Source organism: Calonectris borealis, chromosome 1 (assembly GCF_964195595.1).
Source record: "Calonectris borealis chromosome 1, bCalBor7.hap1.2, whole genome shotgun sequence".
Lineage (NCBI taxonomy): Eukaryota > Metazoa > Chordata > Aves > Procellariiformes > Procellariidae > Calonectris > Calonectris borealis.
Genome location: NC_134312.1, coordinates 6,838,893 through 6,857,153, shown reverse-complemented (window position 1 = coordinate 6,857,153; position 18,261 = coordinate 6,838,893). Strand labels below are relative to the sequence as shown.

General features: G+C 39.6%; 1 protein-coding gene across 6 annotated transcripts in view; it reads right to left on the bottom strand.

The window, feature by feature from the left end:
• Positions 1-18,261, bottom strand: part of CELF2 (CUGBP Elav-like family member 2) — a 565,219-nt gene that overhangs the window by 31,188 nt on the left and 515,770 nt on the right. For all 6 annotated transcript variants that reach the window (XM_075143385.1, XM_075143378.1, XM_075143348.1 and 3 more), the window contains one exon: positions 8,637-8,771. In XM_075143385.1, coding sequence (XP_074999486.1) covers positions 8,637-8,771 — 135 coding nt within the window. The remainder of the gene's footprint in view (positions 1-8,636; positions 8,772-18,261) is intronic.

The following is an 18,261-nucleotide window of genomic DNA, read 5'->3' as shown; positions in this document are numbered from 1 at the left end:
CCCACAATACCAAGAGAACAAAGAATAATTACTGAGCATTTATGACTCTGTTTTACTCAGCGGGGCCAGGGGCTGTGGCCTGTGTTCATCGAAGCACCACTGAGTTCACATTAAAACCAGAGCACTGGCATTTCTGCAGGGAACTTCCAGCTGTGCTCTCATGTTTATTACCGCTATCTCACACTATTTGGAGCGAGCTATTGTTCAGGGACTCGTGCCCCGATGCTGAAATGACCTCCATGTGAAGCCACTCCAGCACACAACCACTTCTAACTCACTTTCCAAAGAATTTCTGATCTAGAATCAATGATGTAGAATCAATAAGGCTCTACTTGGGGCCAGGATCTCCTGCTTGGAGTACAGATTCCTTCACACTGCCCCATGTGCCTGCAACATCTTGACATACTTTCACCACTAAGTAATAACAAACAACAAGCAGTAGCATCTCTCCATAAAAAAAGAGTGTCATCAGAGTCCAAGACTATAGTTCAAGGTAAGCAATGTTTTTGTTGCAAGAGTGCTAATCACATGCATATATGGCAATTCAAATTCTAGTACATGGGAGGGGATGGCCTGCTTCATCTTCATTTTCACTTCTGTAATACATCTGTCTTAAGATCAGGTAAATAGTCCTTAGGAGGTGTTTGTCTTTCCATTGCTGCAAGATGTGCCTACAAGATTTGTTTACTTCAGACACTTCGGAGTCCTATCCATGGTATTTTAGAATAGAGATGAGATAAACTATATATTGAAAACTTGAGTCTGTAGGTAAAGGAGTTATGAGTCCAGAAAGTGCATAAATAATAATTTCTATGGAAGAAGGGATTTTTAGTGGGGTGTGCAAGCACAACCTCATTGTAATAGCACACCACAGGATATAGTCATTCACCCCTGAGCTGCAGAGCTCGAGCATTATCTTGTCTCATGTAAAATTACTCAGTCAGGTCCTTTGCAGACCATTTGTAAAATCATATTTAGTTCAATGTGGCACTGGTTCTTTTCATTCATATCGCACATTTTTGTTCTGTGAATAGCAAAGGCAGTCAAGGGTTTACTTTATTCGGTTTGAAACTCATGCAGTTGTTGGAGATATTTTTGTTTGGCCAGTGCATAAAATAAATCAGCAGCCCCATATTCAAATAATTAGCTCTTTTCAGACATTGCTGAAACAATTAGGTTAAAGACATTCATAAACTTTAACTCCCATTATCTTCCACAATTTATCCTGCCTTAGGAAAACAGACCATGAGTATCCACGGACACGTGCACAATTCAGTAGGGTTGAAGGAGCAGTGCTGGCAGTAGTAAACCTTAAATAGTTGAAAGCTTCTTCAAGTGCATGAGTTTTGCTAAGATTTACATTATTTCCTGAATATTATGAACTCCAGCATTTTCTGGGCTTGGAACTTCTTGTAAGATACATAGTATATAAGCTCACATATCTACCTGTGTAGCCAAGCTGATAGTATCATGTTTCTTTAGCAGAAAACAACCCTGAATGAACTTGAAATAGTACTTCCAACAGAAAGAAAAATAGCCTTTTTTACAAACTGGGGTTCTTGTGGCTTGAAATAGAGATTAAGAGTGGGGTAGAGAGACACTTACAAAATACAATGTATTACAAAGCGTTATTTGTGTACTGCAAGCAAAGTAAATCCTGAAATGTCTAAGGCAATGGATTTCATACTTTAGGAAAATTATAATGTACTAATGTTTAAAAACCAGACATGTCTCCTGTTGAATTAGATCCTACTAATCCATGGTTTAGTACTGTACACTCTTTCCTAAAAGAAAGCCTAAAGATTTAACTAGCACAATGCTTCACAGAAAAATATGCACGTGTTTCTGTCCCTCAGCATACAACTTTTGTATTTATGCAATTCTGAGGAAACAGTCAGATATTCTTCTGTGCCAAAAATTCATAAAATGGTAATGCTTATTCTAAAAAAGAGGCAAGGAGCTTTTGCGAAACACCTCTTTCTGCAGTTGTCAGGCAGCCTCACACTTCTTCACCGACAGCTTCTGCCCACCCCGTTTAGCAACTGAACTTCCCCAAGATCCTTTAGGCTGAATTGATACACCTGATAATCGATAAACCAATTTGCTAGGAGAATATACAAAGACCTGTTAAATTTTAAGGGGCAAATCTGCAAACAGGTCATTCCGGTTAATTGATGGCCTGTCTGCTGCCATCGGTATCCTTCAGGTTATCGCTGGCTCGTTTTTCCAAATGAGGAGACGAGGGAGAGACACCGCTGTTCCGGGGAGGCTCCGTGGGAATTCATCACCCTTCACCTCTCCTTTTACTGCACTGGGACTCTGTGCAGTAATTTTTTAGCCACAATTCCTACTCTTTTCCTCTTTAGGCATTAAAGCCATTTTTAAGCATTATTAAAAATACAAATATAGGTCAAAAATGCATGCCCAGTTTCCTATTTTTGGCTCCAACACGTGTGTTTTGATGCCTGCTTAAGGGTGACCTAATTATCAGATGGGCTTAGCAGCAATACAGCTCTCCAAGAAGCAGCATAATCTCTGGGCACTAAGAGCAGTCAAAACCAATTCACTTATTTAGGAGCCTAAGCACAGACTCAGAAACTTAACACTACGTGGGTAAGCCCAGCTGACACACAACAGTTCGGAAATATATTTCTCCCATCACAAATCTCCTTGAACTGGGCAGTCAATGACGGGCATCTGGGTGGTGGGCGTGCAAAGGCAAGATTTTTTTCTACGGCTTCCTTCCAAACACATAGTTTTAAAAAATTGGTGCTGAGCTCAGAGTTAAGACATTGGACTGCTCTGTGCTCAGAGCACTAAGATAATGGTGCTAATAATAAGATTAGATTTAAATATAAAATTGAAAATCATACACTTGGGTTGTTTAAGCATCCATCCTGGGTATGTGTACTGTATGTATACTATATTTATAAACCTTTATTTAATATATGTGTTATATTTATCAACTGTATCTTTATCCAAAAATAATGAACATTATACCAGGGAAGTTTTCTATGTACTGCAAAACTAATAAAGCTTATTTTAAATAATTTTATAATAATGGTACCTTATTTTAAATGATCTTATAATAGTGGAACCTGCATTAATTCCAGATGAAATGGTACAAAAATAACCAATTTGTACTACAGTGAAGAGTGCCATTCTGCATTTTAAACCGATCTTTTCCAACATGAAACACCTACCTCAATTCATTCTTTAGCAAACTGTCAGACCTTCCTACACACCTACCGGTAGGGTTATTTTTGGATCATCCTGGAAGCAAATCACAGCTATCTCAGTGGGTGTACTGGCCTCTAACAAAATGTCACGGTGGCAGACTTGCACTTCTGATTGGAGAAAAACGTATTGTACTGAAGTGAACAAAAAGAGAATCTTCTAAGAATGATTATTTGAACATTCTTCACTGCTTCTCAGCTGAAGCATCTTGTATACTCTATAAAATCTCCAACATTTCAACAATTGTGTTCACAACATGAATACCTTCAACTAACAAAGACAATCTTCATGCTATATTACGGGGTAGAAAAAATAATGAACCATGGACGCTAACTATAATTCTCTGCTTTTAGCAGGGGGAAAGGATGAATTAATTCTTACAGGACAGGCACTGTAAGCAGGTTTTTTTCTCTTTTTCAGTTTATTCTATACTTCACAGGCTTCCTTTTTTGGGGCTGTTATTCTTCAATGTCAGCATCTGTCTGAAAATGAGTATTTTTAGACTTTTGTGCTTAGGAGAGCTTTTTTTTCAACATAAGAGTTAATGGCTGAATTCTGATATAATATGGCAAAAGCTGGGCTGGATTTTAAGAGGTCGTTACAGAAAAAAGTCTTTCTTTCTATACTGACAGTATTTTTTTGCAAAAAGATTTCCTCTTAGGTTTACACAGCAGATAAACCTGAAGAGTTTTTTTACCGAAGCATAAGTAGCTAGTTCAGCTGTGTGAATAAATAATAGTTTAGAGAATCAAATAATCATGAAAATGTCACAGAAAATCAAGGCTCCTAAGTCTGAAACTGAATTACCTTCTGGCTTAGCGATTCTATCCCCCCACAGCTCAGAAGTTATATTGTGTATGTTTATGCAGATAAATTTGGATGTATAATTAGATGTTTCGTCTCTTCATTTGCACATAGAAGGGCTTTCCTACTGGCTACTGAAAAAACATTTATGCATGAATTTTAAGAAACAAAATTGAAATGAGCTCACAGAGGCTGTGGAATCTCCATCCTTGGAGATACTCAAACCTTGACTGGACACATCCTTCACCAACTGCTCTGAGTGGTCCTGCTGCGAGCAGGAGCCTGGAGTAGAGACCTTGGCACATGTTTACCAATCTATGTGATTCTGTGACTCTAATGTTATGGCATTAAACAATAAAAATCCGTGCAGTGATGGAGAAGGGCAAGATGACAAAGTAAGCTGCTGTCCTAAACCCAACTTCCATACTCTTCCTGGGAGTACAAAACATGTTTCTGTTGTTGCTTAACATCAGTTTGCAAAAAGATCAGGAGCTTCATAGCTCCTGATATCAGGAAATTTTTTGCAGTGCCGTATCAACCTTGTACCACCCAGGACAGTCAGAATAAGCATTATTATCCTTGGGAAAATTAGGGCAGCAGGTCAACTGAGGCAAATTAAATGTCAGACAGTGTTAGAGGCAGATACTCTGAGCTCGTATGTCCCTCCTTCACATCCACCTCCAGGCCTTCCCACCACCCTCTGAATTAACCATAAATCCCTGCAGGCTCTGGAATAGCAGCTCCCTGCGAGCTCTTTGCTCGTCGACCCGTTCGCAGGAGGTGTCAAGGACAGCCTCCGGAGGAGAGGACAAGGTTCCTGACGCTCAGCTGAGATTCATCCTGCCTAAACTGAGAAATTTACAGTGTCGATACCTACACCTGAGGTAGTGCCTCCAAAATCCCTTCCCAGGTACTGGGAAACGCAAACTTCCAGGGCCCAACCAAAAGGGAGTTGAGACAAACTGGCTCAGACAACCTGGAGTCAGGTAAAAGCTACCCCAGCCCAAATTCTTACGTTATGAAATACTACAGGTACCTGCCTTTAAAACAGGGAAGTATTCTAAGCGAGGGAAATGAAAAGAAAGTGAAGAATTAATTAACTAAATAGAGGTGATTAAAGTAAATAAAGGAAACAATTATCATATCAAAATAAAAGACAAGAAAGATGATTAAATGAGTCTTCAAAAGACCCGTGAGAAACTCATGAAAGACATAATATGCATTTACCTGGTTTTTATTCTTTCATGATTTCATTTTCATTTTTATTCACTACCATCTGATAATTGCAAGAAACAGTTACTTTAACCATGGGCAATTTAAACCATTTTAATTTTTTTTCCAGGGCCAAGAGACAAAAGAACCTATTTATTGCCTGAGGGGATTTTTACTAAAATGAAAGCTTAATCTTTCATGTTTTTTTAAGCAAAGGCTTTTAAAAAATCATTTCTAACAATGCTGTAGGGAGAAACTTCCATGGGTATGCAAAATTGAAATTATAAATTTACAATTATAAAAAAATTAATAGTTTGGGGGATTGCATTGTCTCTGTTCTTTCTGAATGAATACTGTTTCAAGCTTAAGAGAAAGTATTTAGCACATGGAGGAGAATGAGTGTCCTTAGACTCTCTTGCGGTCAAAGCTATTTAGTAAGAATGTGTGAGAGAAAGATCACTGGAGTTTAATTTGTTTGGAAATATGTGATTGTATGAACCTTGAAGAAGGAGTTTCATACACTATTAGCTGCTGAATATTTTTTTCTTCTTTTTGAATATATTCCCATTAGAAGCCAGCAGCAAAACCTGACATCCTCAAATATCAGATGCCCTGTTGGTTCCTCACTTCCTGGCCTGTTTTTCCGTGTTGCCAACGCATCAAAGTCGGTCTGACCACCATCCCTCCATAATAGTTTGATGCGCTGAAGGTTGCTAAATCTTATCTATCTAAAATTAAGCTGCAAGATGAATTTTAACTGAAGTAACCACCTTTTGGGGCTCTTATGACACATGTCTACAGAGGACAGAACAAGAGCTCTTGGTCAAAGATTGATTCAGAAGAGATCTTCTGGAGAGATATAGTTATATATGGGTAGAAACATGGATATGCTTTATGTGGCTGCCATGGTGTAAGGCATATTAGAAGTACATGCTCATGCCCATCCCTGTTCCGTGCAGCGCTTTGGCTTTACGGCATCAAGAAAAGGATTAAATTTAAACATGTACCTTTGCACTCTCCTAAATTTGGGCGGTTTTCTGAACTGAGAAATATTAGTTTAATGCATTATCTGGAGAGACACCAACATTTCTTCCTGGGCTTAGTACAGGCTTTGAAATCAGACAAAATAATTTACACTTATGAAACACAACAAACTGAAGTGTTCTATTAAAAGAAAACTAGACCAAAAAAATACCCTCAAGACCTCCAAATACCCACACACTGAAAGGCAGATTAAAATGTTTTCTGCCAACACATTTCAAGTTTTAATGGAAATACTTTGAGCTACTATGAAAAGCTTTATCGAACTAAATTCATTTTCCATAGAGCAGAGAAGAATCATTGAAGATATTATTCAGGTTTACAAAACATTTAATAGGGTGGAGAATGCGGAACCAGATAAGAAAGGTTAAACTGAAGGACATTTTAACAAGGCTTGATTTTAGGCTGGTTGTGCAACATAAATAGGTCAACGGACCTATTAGATATAGACTTTCTCTTTGACACACCAAGCTGTCTACTATTAGAAACACTTGTGTACAGCTACTATCTATCAGACTTTCAAAAGCAATTGTCATTCTGAATACACTATTTCGGTGCCTCTGCAGACTTGGACATTAGATGAAACCACCTCCCAGGTATTCAAGGAGCCTCGAGACTAGGTTAAAAGAGGGAGCAGCCAGGCTGGATAAGAAGATCGTGTTGGAGCAGGAGAGAGGAAAATGTGAACCTTAAGGATGAACCTGAGTCCTGTGCTAACATGGCAAGACAAAGAGCACGAGAGACACATGCTGCTGTCTGAGGTTCTGGTGCCGCTTTGCTGCAGAGCAGCAAGGACAAGGACAGTTCATTCCCAGCCCCTCTGCACCGCAGTGCAGTACGTTGAGTTGCCCTGAGAAGAAATGCCGAGCGTGCTTTGGGAGGACAGGCTACTCGGACATCTAAAGCTAAACTGCAGAGATATTACAGAGCATGCAGGAAATGCAACATTTCCGCTTCTATAAACGGGTGACATTTAGACAGGAGTAGCGCAGAAGCATGACACTGAGACTAGCCTTTTGCAAAGCGTTAAGCCCCAGCTCCAGGACAGAGGGAAGAGATTGCTCAGGTTTAAAAAAAATATATCAGCAAACCAAAATGATTTTCACCCAATCTGCTTCTCAGAGATGTTGTGAATGAATATTATTTTTAGGTCGAGATGAAGCTCACACCAGAAACAGGAAAATACTGCACAAAGTTAGTATTAGCCAAGCTCTCTTCCATTTAACCTCTCCTCCAAACAAACAATAAAACTGTAATGTAACGGGAAGCATTGGCCAGCTTTAACACCCGGCACCAGACTCGGTCCCAGTTCTATTGTGCAGTGAAGACTGTTTTCCTTACTGATGAGCTCAAACCGTCTGCCATGAATTACATTTTCATGGGGAATAAATACACACTGAAACAAGATTAAACACAAATGTTCTTTAGTGGTGTCTAAAATAATATGAATGTTTTTTAGAACAGCAATAAACACACTTCATGATGCAAATAATTACACCCTGCAGCCTTTATGTAAAGATAAGTGGCCAGATTCTTGACTCAGCTACATCACTGTAAATCCAGAGTAACTACACTGAATCAACATCTCTCTCTGTGGATTCTGGAGGTGCTGAATTGTCACTGAACTCTGGATTTGCCCTGATTTCTCTCTACGGTTTTGCAGACACGGGACATGCATGGCTGAAAGTCTACATGGTGGTCATGGAGGCACCAGCACCTCTTATCCTGTCCCTTATTCCCCCCTAAATCTGTCTTCTGCTTAGTGTAATGAAGTCAGAATCTGGCTGCGTATTCCTTGCGCATCTGATATCACTTCTGTAACTGTACTCTCGGTTAGGACCAGAAGAAAGCTCAACTGAGCCTACAGCAAGGAAAAGAGAAGGAAAAAAAGAGAGAAGGACTTCACAAAAATTCATGATGAGTGAAGGCAATATGTGCATGACATGCTGGGAATCAAAGATCTGTCTCTCGGGGATTAAAAAGAACCACTCGGTTGATCTTTCTGTAGGATGGGAAGGATTAGTTCGTGTTCTGAAAAGTATAATTTAGCTTACGTTTCCCATGCAATTGTAATTTTCATGTAGAGTTTTGTAAGATGGGTCCATTAGGCTTTAATGGCCCCTGAAATGGGTCTGGAAAGGTGAACATGCCCACATTGAACCACTTGAAAAATTAGTTATTTGCTTAAAAATAACAGCAATAAAAATGTCTTCAGCTATTAAAAGGGTCTCTAGCAATTATATGAGCACAGAACTCAGACACAACATGGAATTACTGTTTTAACTATCATCTTGCCATTTATTTTCATTTTTGTATTTTGAAAGCAAGCACTCTGCTCTTACCGGGACTTGTGAGGGCTCCCAGAGCACCAGTCGTTGTGGAGAGAGGATTTGCATTGGTGGTGGTAGCTGAGGTTTGGGCGGCGGCTGCTGCGGCTGCTAAAGTTGCCAAATTCTGTAATTGTAAAGCGTTCATGCCTGCGAGGAGAAGCAATAGGGTTAATTAAAACACGTAATTACAAAAAAAAAAAAGCGCTATTTTCCATGGACATGGAGGTTTGGATGTACCTTGCCAAGAGATTCAATTCTTCTTGTCATTCCCAAGACATCTATAATCTGGGAACCACCTCTTACAGTCCCTGAATAGCATCTCTCTAGTTGAGAGAATACAGCAAAGGCACCAGCCTGTACTTGAGGAAAATTAAACCTGGTTTGTGCCTCTTCTATGAGGGAAGTGTAGAATTAAAAGTCGTTTAAACTCTGTGTGAAGCCCAGGCACAATACTGTTTCCTGACACAACAGGAGGTGTAAAGAAGATAACTAACGTTTAAAACACATTCAGGACAGGGTCATATAATCGGGATGAATACAATTTGTTTCCCATGTCTCCTCTGAATGTATCTACTAAGGTTACATACACTGTACAGTAGCCAATAATTGTGCTGATTTTCCTTTTGATGGTTCATTTCTAAAAACACCTATGAACTAAGAACATCAAATTAGTATCAGTCTGATCACAGAGCCACCACTGAGGTAGGGACTTTCAGGCCGTAAGCTCTGGACTGTGATATCGAGTCTACTCTGTCATCTGTCACTTCGTTGTTTTAGAAGATGTGGGAGAGAGATACCTGCATTTCAATGAGGACCTTCAAGAAATGCAAGCATTTAAATAACAAAGGCTTTAATTTAGATGGCAAGCAAAAAAGGACAAACAATAAACACAATTTATGTGAAATGGAAAAAAAAGATGATTAAGGAACAGCAAATGGTATTCATTTGACTTAAATCAGAGGGACAGGAGTCTGCTTCTCCAGACGCCTTCAAAAGTATCTACCTTTTACCTCGGACTACACAAGGTACTTAAGCACTTACTCTAAGGTGAGCTGCTTCAGTAAGAGACTAAAATGCAGATACAAGTTAGGTGCTAGCGTTAACCAGACCGGATCCTTCTCAGGATCCTCTGAATAAGATACAACTGTCCACAGGGGCTGATCAGACTGGGTGTCTACAGACGTGAGAGAGATTGTTTGGATGGCAGTTGAGAACTCATCCTTTTTGTTTTGGACACGAGGGAGATCTGCGCATGCTGCTTGAGACCTCAATAGAATTGACAAAGTACACAAAACCCCCATAAAATACTAAAACAGTTTCATAATGTTCTTGTAGTCCTGATAATATAAGTAGACACAAAATGTTAGGTGGTAGGAAGAGCAATGTGCCAAGTGACAGAGCTGGGAAGACTGTACGAGTTTTGGGGAACACCCAAAGAAGAGCTCGAGTGCCTGGAAACTTGTCCAATTTTTTTCTGACCGTTAGTTTGTCTAACAAGAGATATTACTTCTGCCTGCACACTTTGTTTCTCAAACCAGGGGAACTTAATAACAACTTGGAGAAGATGAAAAAAAAAGAGGTTAAACATAATACGTTGTAAGTATGCTTGAGAAGGAAAAAAAAAGCAATGAAGGAGAGGTATTTTCTAGGAATTGAAAACTCCTGCAATAATGGAGAGCGATATTTCTTTCAAATACCTTTTGAGCCCCATAAAGAGGTATTCTCACTGTCCCAGCATTAGGAACTCTGAAGTAAACCTTGCTATAAGCATCTATTTGTGAATAAATCCCCAAATTTAAATTCAGCACGTGCCAATAGGCAGGTCAGGTCTCACGTGCGTACGCAGCATGGCTGAGGTTCTAACTTCTGTGCCTCAGTCAAATGCCCAATGTCAGCTCAGATGTTGGTGCTGTTGAAGATGTGACACGACGACTGTGTTAGGAGTAAGGTTTTAGTTGATCCAAGATCCACCACTTTGCAGTCTGGAATCTGCACAACACACTTGGAGGAATTACGTGACCAAAAAAGCTCTTTCAGGTTTCTTTTGGAGGCTAATGACCATCTTAAAAAATAAGGCTCTTCTCAAACCCTGCCAACCCAAACTATTTTGCAAGGCGCGATAAAGCTACCCCAGTCACAAGTCATTATTAACCTAGAAATTAGGTGTAACTACTAAGTAAAGTGATCACGGGTCATTGTTGCAATTTGGTCAGTCTGCTAAACCAGCTCTCACAAAGTTTAAGTGCTTAAAATACAAAGAAATTTTGAAACGGCAAAACTGTGCCTCAGTTGCACGGACATTTTATAAATACTAAATAATTAGATATTGGATATCCAAATGAATAGAATAAAACTGCTTAAAACATCTCAAACCTTGAACAAAGTCATCTTCTAAAGCAGGAAGAGTTGACTGCATATTTTAAAACCCTTTTATTTTTACTATCAGTCTAAAACTAAGTTTTGGAAGCAGCATCATATTAACAAATAAATTTCTGAAACCAGAGATGGTAAGGAAATTCCTAACAGTTTTCAAATCTTATCTCTGGTTTAACTTGAGAACTTCTCAGTCAAAAAGTACAATTCAGATAGAAATTCAGATAGGATATTTTGCTAGCATCATTTTAATTTATTTTTTTAAATTACTCAGTTGACCTACTTGCTTGCCTCGGGTGGAAAATTCTTTTTTTTTTTTTTTTTCATGATTCTGCAGATTATTTCAAACAGGATTTTAGGGATGGAGAAGGCTTAAGCTGGGGTCCAGCTCTTTGCAAACAAAGCAGACAGTGGTTGTCAAAATGAGATGTGGAATCCATTTTCATCCTGGATTGATATTTGGTCCTCAAATATCATTTACCTTCCTCTTTCATAAGAAGTATATGTAATTCAGCAAAGAATGTCCAGCAAACGTTGCTGGTCTTCTGTGAGGCCACATTTCATGCCGTTCTGTAATGGAGATTTGGTAAAGCAGTGGGTTGCTCTCCACCATGGCAGCATGGTTTTCTATCACCCACTGGTTAGTTATTCATTAGAAGGATCAGTCATAATCAGCTTATATTTCTTCTGTGGGGAAGTTTCCACTTCGGACTTTTAAACAGCACACATGGCAGGATTAAGTAATATTGAACAAATACAGAACGGTACCAGAGGAGAGACTGCAAAATAGCTTCACCTAGATGAAATCCCACGTGCTTCTGGAAAACGCATGGGCTTTTCTCCAAACCTCAGTTTAGAAGCAAATAGATTTTGAAGCAATTTAATACTGCTTTTTCTATTGCATTTTATATGCACGGCTTTGTCCGCGCGTGCAGGGCTGCAGAAAGCTATGAGCATAGAGGGCTGTGAAGCTGGAGGGCACACGCGCACTGTACAGCACTCAAGGAAAAGTACAGCAGGCAAGGCAAGGTCAACAGGCAGCGGAACAAACAACTGCTCTCTTTGGGCTCGCGAACCGCCGTCGTGCCTGTGTGGATGCAAAACAAACACCAGCATTGCTTCATCCCACAAAAACATTTTTTTTTCTAGTGGGACGTTTCCTGTGGAAGCACAAGAGGAACCCATCAACTTGACGACCGAGTTTCAACGCCAAAAAAAGATTAAGAAACAAGAGCTAGGCAGTGACGAAGTCGTCTCCCCACCCAGTCTGTTTTACTGTAGAGGTGACTAAAAGACACTGGCCACAAACCAGCTCTGCAGATGTTACAGGGTGTCAGCTTTGGTGCCTTGAGGAAAAAAGACTGCTTGCTGTTGTCACACACGCATAATAGGACGAGAGGAGATGGCCTCAAGTTGCCCCAAGGGAGGTTTAGACTGGACATTAGGAGAAATTTCTTTACTGAAAGAGTGGTCAGGTCTTGGAACAGGCTGCCCAGGGAAGTGGTTGAGTCACCATCCCTGGAAGTATTTAAAAGACGTGTAGATGTGGTGCTTAGGGACATGGTGTAGTGGGCATGGTGGTGTGGGTTGATGGTTGGATCGATGATTTTAGAGGTCTTTTCCAACCTTAATGATTCTGTGATTCTGTGACAGCAAAGAGCCCCGCTGAATTGAGCACCCGAACGTGACTGTCAGCAGGGACTCATGGCACACACCGTCATCCAGCATGTTCTGGAGCTGATTGTGTCAACAGGTTTATCGCTTAATATGAATCCTCTTTAGGATCCTCTGTCTGCTCAAACGTATAAAAAATAAGTCCTGTCATCACTGTTTCACATTCCCCAGGCATTTTACCATCTCTGCTCCCTCTTTATTGGTTTCTCCCGTCAACTTGTCAAGTGCGTCAACATCCCACTTGCTAGGATAAACTTGTAGGAGGGAAACCAAATGCTCTCAAGTCCCAGACCCAAAAAGTACTTTGCTTTCAAATGGGGATTTTTGGTTCAGTTGAACTTCAGCCAAGGTATAGTTCTGTGGGACTAATCTGCTCTCATTCTCTCCCCTTTCACGCACTGTCCTCACACATTTCACATCCTAAAGCTTTTTCAAAACAGTCCCAAATCCCGCAACAGAGCTGGACCGCAAATGAGTAGGTTGTTTTTATTTGAAAGTGCTGCTCACTCAGCAAATGCACCTCTCTCTGAAGAAATGCAAATTGCTTAACGCTGAAGAACAGCCTCATAGACAGAGCTGCACATGCAAAATGAAAATCGCCCTGTAAGGGAAAAAAAAAACTTCTGGGTAAGGAATAACTCTTGATCTTCATGATGGAGATGATGTTAGGAATTAAAGGGAAATTATTAAAAAAACCAGAATCACAATACAGTTTGATTCCATTTTTAATAACATGTATTTACCAATGTGCTATCAGCTTGGCAAATATTCAAGATTGCAAGGAAATTCAGCTTTCATTTTGTTATTTGGCAGATTAAGAAAACAATTAAATTATGTACAAAACAGATGCACAGTATGCCTTGCTTGAAACTTAAGATTTAAAAAAAAAATTATTTATAAGGATAAGGGCATGAAAATTTAATTTAATGTTCACCTTAGGTAATTTTGTGTCTTATTGTTCACAGCAATTACCATAAATCTACATATCAATAAGCGAGAACAGATGTCAGTTGTTACAAGTGCTTGCCAATCAGGCCTGTTAAAAAGTGACAGATGGATGGTGATAGAACATTCTCATAAGGCCTATTAGCACATTCGCAGGAAATTTTTGTAGTGCTGCACAGTCACAGATGCAGTTCTGTGAAAACACGGGGAAATTTGAGAGCACGAGATTTACATTTTACAACTTCTTGTGCCGCCTCCGACGCAAACTTTCATACAATGAAGCAATTTGCCTTATTTCAGTCGCCACAGCTTTTCTCCTGTGATAACTCTAAATTTGGAATTACCGGGTATTTGTAGAGGAGGCAACAGAGTCACAAGCCGTTCCTGAAGACTTCTTAGCCTCATCAGCTCTTGGGTTTCCAAAACCATAGTAAATTCATATTAGGAAATAGTTGAGATTCGCTTGCTGAACAAATTCCTAATAAAGGAAGGCGCTGGCTACGTTTTAGTGACAATATATGCACGGAGATTTTCAAAGTTGGGGTGATTATCAAAGCCAAATCTGGATAGCTCATAAGTAGTTCCCACTAACTTGACTTCCTTTGCTTTGGAAATTTTATCCTTCCCATTTATTAGGATTTATTCCTTCTGAATTAAATCCTGACTGCACCTTAAAAATTGTGGATTAAGGTAAAATTTATCATCTCCGGGCCAAAAAGCAACTATTTGCTAACACTGACATCAGCCATTCCAGATGCTGATGTTAAAAATGGGCTTCATGGCCAGTGTGAGAGAGTGTGATTTTATTCCAGCAATATTCTAAGAATTAAAATAGACAGGAGACCTGAGCGCTACCTCCATCAAACCGTATATACACTGGGCCTACCTCTAGAAAAGCTGCTTATCCGAACAGTGCTTAAGGTACCTTGACCATTTAGTGTTTGATTTAGCAAAGTCCTTAAAACAACTTTTAAGTCCACATTTGATTCTGCCCTGTTTTTTAGGAGTATATGCTTAAATCCAACTGAAAGTTAGAGTTACTAGTTGACTCACGTAGGATTTCAGCACATTTTCAAGTTATGCATGCTCTAAATACATTCCTGGCAAGAAATCTGCTTTTCTCAATTGAAACTTCCCCAGTCCTAGTGGGAAAGATTCATCTGATCTAAAAGTTACTCGCCCAGGCTCTTGCTATAGTCAAAGCAGAGAGAGTGAGCGGATGATTAATCCGATCCTAAAATAGAGAGATTAACCCCAGCCCTTGGTAGGATGAATTCCGACCTGGGAGTGACTTCATTGACATCGCAGGGAGTCGGGACGCCTAATTTCCAAACTGCTGAGGTTCAGTGGGATGAATTCCACCCACAGAGGGGCTGAGGCAATAAAAGGCCCCTCTCCCTCCTTTCGCCGTTTATGGAAAGCCCAGCCAGAGCTACAGATCTTGTGCCCAGACTCGGCCAAACTTCCACATCATGCACTTTTACCACCTGAATAAGCATGTCTTGTAAACTGCCGAGCATTGGTTTTCCTCTCAAGGTGCTTCTCCTCCTCCTGTGAGCAGGAGCGATGTGCGGATTGAGAAGAGCCTCACTTGCTTCAAACTCTGCCTCTCCAAAAAATGCTAAATGGAGTTGTTTGATTTATTAGCTAATAAAAAAAAAAAAAGGCTAATTGTATGGGTTAAATTAAGTAGGACTTTCAATGGAATTACTGTTACAAAAGCTCAATGTTTTCAGTCCCCGAGGTCAACATTTTCAAAACTGGTAGTTATCTTTAAAGAAACAGCTATCTCCCTTGAGCTGGAAACAGTTTCTCAGTGACCTTTACTTTTAATATGATATCCCTAAAGAGGTCATAGCAGGAGAAGCCCTCCTTCAGCATGGCTTAGCTGGAATGAAGCCACCAGAGAGTCAGAGGATATAAAGGATCCTTGGGCCAATGCAAAAGTATAGAGCTTTTGTGCAGATGGTCCTGGCTTCCAACCGGTCCCTCCAGATCCACTGAGCCAATCCAACAATTAGACGAAAATATTCAGAAAGCAGAACCTCGCAGAGTTTCTCTCACCCATCTGCTCCTACAGACTCTGCAACAGGAGGAAATCTGGCTTGGGTAACAGAAGAAGGGTGAAATGGATTGAACAGGGCTCAGAAAGGGCCAGAAGTTCAACCTAAAATGCAACCAAACTGTGAGAGAGTTTGGAAAGGACTGGGAAAAAAAACATACATTGGAAAAATATAAAAAGTCCCAGCTGTAGAGGGTTTAGGGATCCGAAAGCCAAAGCAAGAAAAGCCAAAAGCATGGTTTCTTCTCCTGCATGGCTTCAGAAAGCAAAATACATTGTCTGTTCAATGAAATTAAGAGAGTCCCTTTGTGTCTTTTATAAGTAATGTATACGTTTATGTGTCCTGAATATAGAAATATACACGTATAGAAATATTCCTGTATGAGCAAATATTTATTCCTGCCAAAACATTTTACATTAATGGACAATAGAAAATCTTCACAGAACATGTATTTTTGAACATTTCCATTTTCTACAATTGCCCTATGTAATATAAAACCTCCCTGTTATATTGTCTGTATAGTACTTTCCAGGTTCTTCTTAAACAGGCAGGTTGGCTTAAATAACTGCAGCTTTTAGGGTCTGATCCAGCGCCAGCCAAATTCAATGCGAACATTCAAGCAACATCAATCTCCTTTGAACTAAGCCTTCCACGCAATTTGTATATATTTGAGCGAGGAATCTTTTTTGCTTGAAAGGTTGCTAGTGCTTAATGTAGCTTGCATTGTCTTTTTAAAGTAAGACAATCAAATCACATAATGTAATTCATCTACATTATTAGCCTTCCCCAAAGACAAAGCACAGGCTAGACACTGAGGCTTGAAAGGCACGTGAGAGAAAATACTGCCTTTAAATTAGCATTAGCAGATATTGGAGGAGGGGAGGAAAAGTTAAAAACTGCTCACTATAAAATATTCACTTGATGATGGAATGTGCTTGCATGTTTTACAGAGTACAGCGAAGCAGAGTTTGGCATGGTAGGGTTAGCTCCTGTAATCAAGACCAGGGGATTACTCTAATACCAAAGGCAGCATTACCAACCCTCCCAACTTTAGTACCAGTCTTGACATATTACACTGCTTTCTTCAGCTTGGCTCCGGAAATAAAACAATTTCATGAAAATCTCATTTTTCAACAAAAATGAGAAAACCTAAACTGGGGAATCAAGTGTGGAACCTTAAAGCTTGGAAAGCTAAATGGCAAACTACTACTTTTTGTCTCTCAAATTTTAATATCTCACAAATTTAATTAAACCAGTTTCATAATTTGCTTGGACTTCACATATGATTTATGAACATAGGGCAAAGGCAATACCAAACATACAGTAGGTCCAGTGGGCTGTACAGCAAGAACAGCATTCAATTTTAGAGCTGGTGCTCTGGGTGTATGTTAGTGAGTGCTTGAGAAAAATCCCCATTTTTCTTTGGATTGGATCCCCAGCTCCCAAACAAACACACTCTAATTCTCTTCAACAAGAAATGCCTAAAAAACCCACTCCTTTCAACAAAACCAAAGAATCCCTGCTTTTGCCACATAAAAACTACTTTCAGCAGACTGAGGCATGATATTAGGGAAAGGGAATTTAAAACTTCACACTGAAGATCAATGTCTTTGCTCTGCTAGGAAAGAAAATTGCTTTGATTTAAGAAATAATATCGCTGAGGACTGCGTGGCAAATATTTCTTCACATGTGCGGCAGGGTGTGTGCTGTGTCTTTTCTGTTCAGTACAGAGACAACATGGGCTTTAGCAGTACAAATAAACACTTGCAGATCCAAAGGTCCTTAATTTTGGACAAGGGGGTGGCTGTATTTGAAGTCCTAATTTAGCAAACGGTGACTTCATCGAGACTTAAGCACAAAAGAGGTGCTAGAGCCCTGACATGTAAGGAAGAGTGAAATTTCAATGGCTTATGTGGCTTTTGATCAAACTTTTAGCGTCTGAATTCAGTGGTAAGCACACCCATTGACTTCAAAGGTAAAAGTCGGACCGCTCAAACTCAAAGTTCAAAGAAGTTGCAAACTGCAATGACGGATCTTCTTTAGCACCTTACTCAATTGTGTCTAGATTTTATTCCTCACCTTGAAATATTTTATTAATAGGTAAGCTATATGCAATATGGAAATATGTATTAGATTCATTTTTGTAAAATGAACATACATAGCTTAAGTTAAAAAACTCTGGGCCTTTACAAATATTCAAGGATGGCTTCAGCAGGTAAGGCAAGATCTTGCTGCAGACACAGGAGTATTCTCTATTCCTTTCACAAAACATAATAAACGAATCTTTAATACTAGATGCACAGCATAACACAGTACCACATGGTTTCTGAGGAGAGGACATGAACTCTCAGTCCTAATGATGAAATAGCGCTTAGTTTTTGGCACTTTCCTGTAGAGCTGCAGCTTGGAGAGGAATTTATTATCACTAATTTGACCTTGAACATCAAGGTTAAGACTTACATGTTTTGGGGAAAGAAAGGAATAAACTTCAAGCTGTTTTGCTAACATGAATATAAGATAAAAAATACATATTTTCTAGTAGAGGCAGTCAAGTCATTAAATTATCCCATAGATGAGAGCAT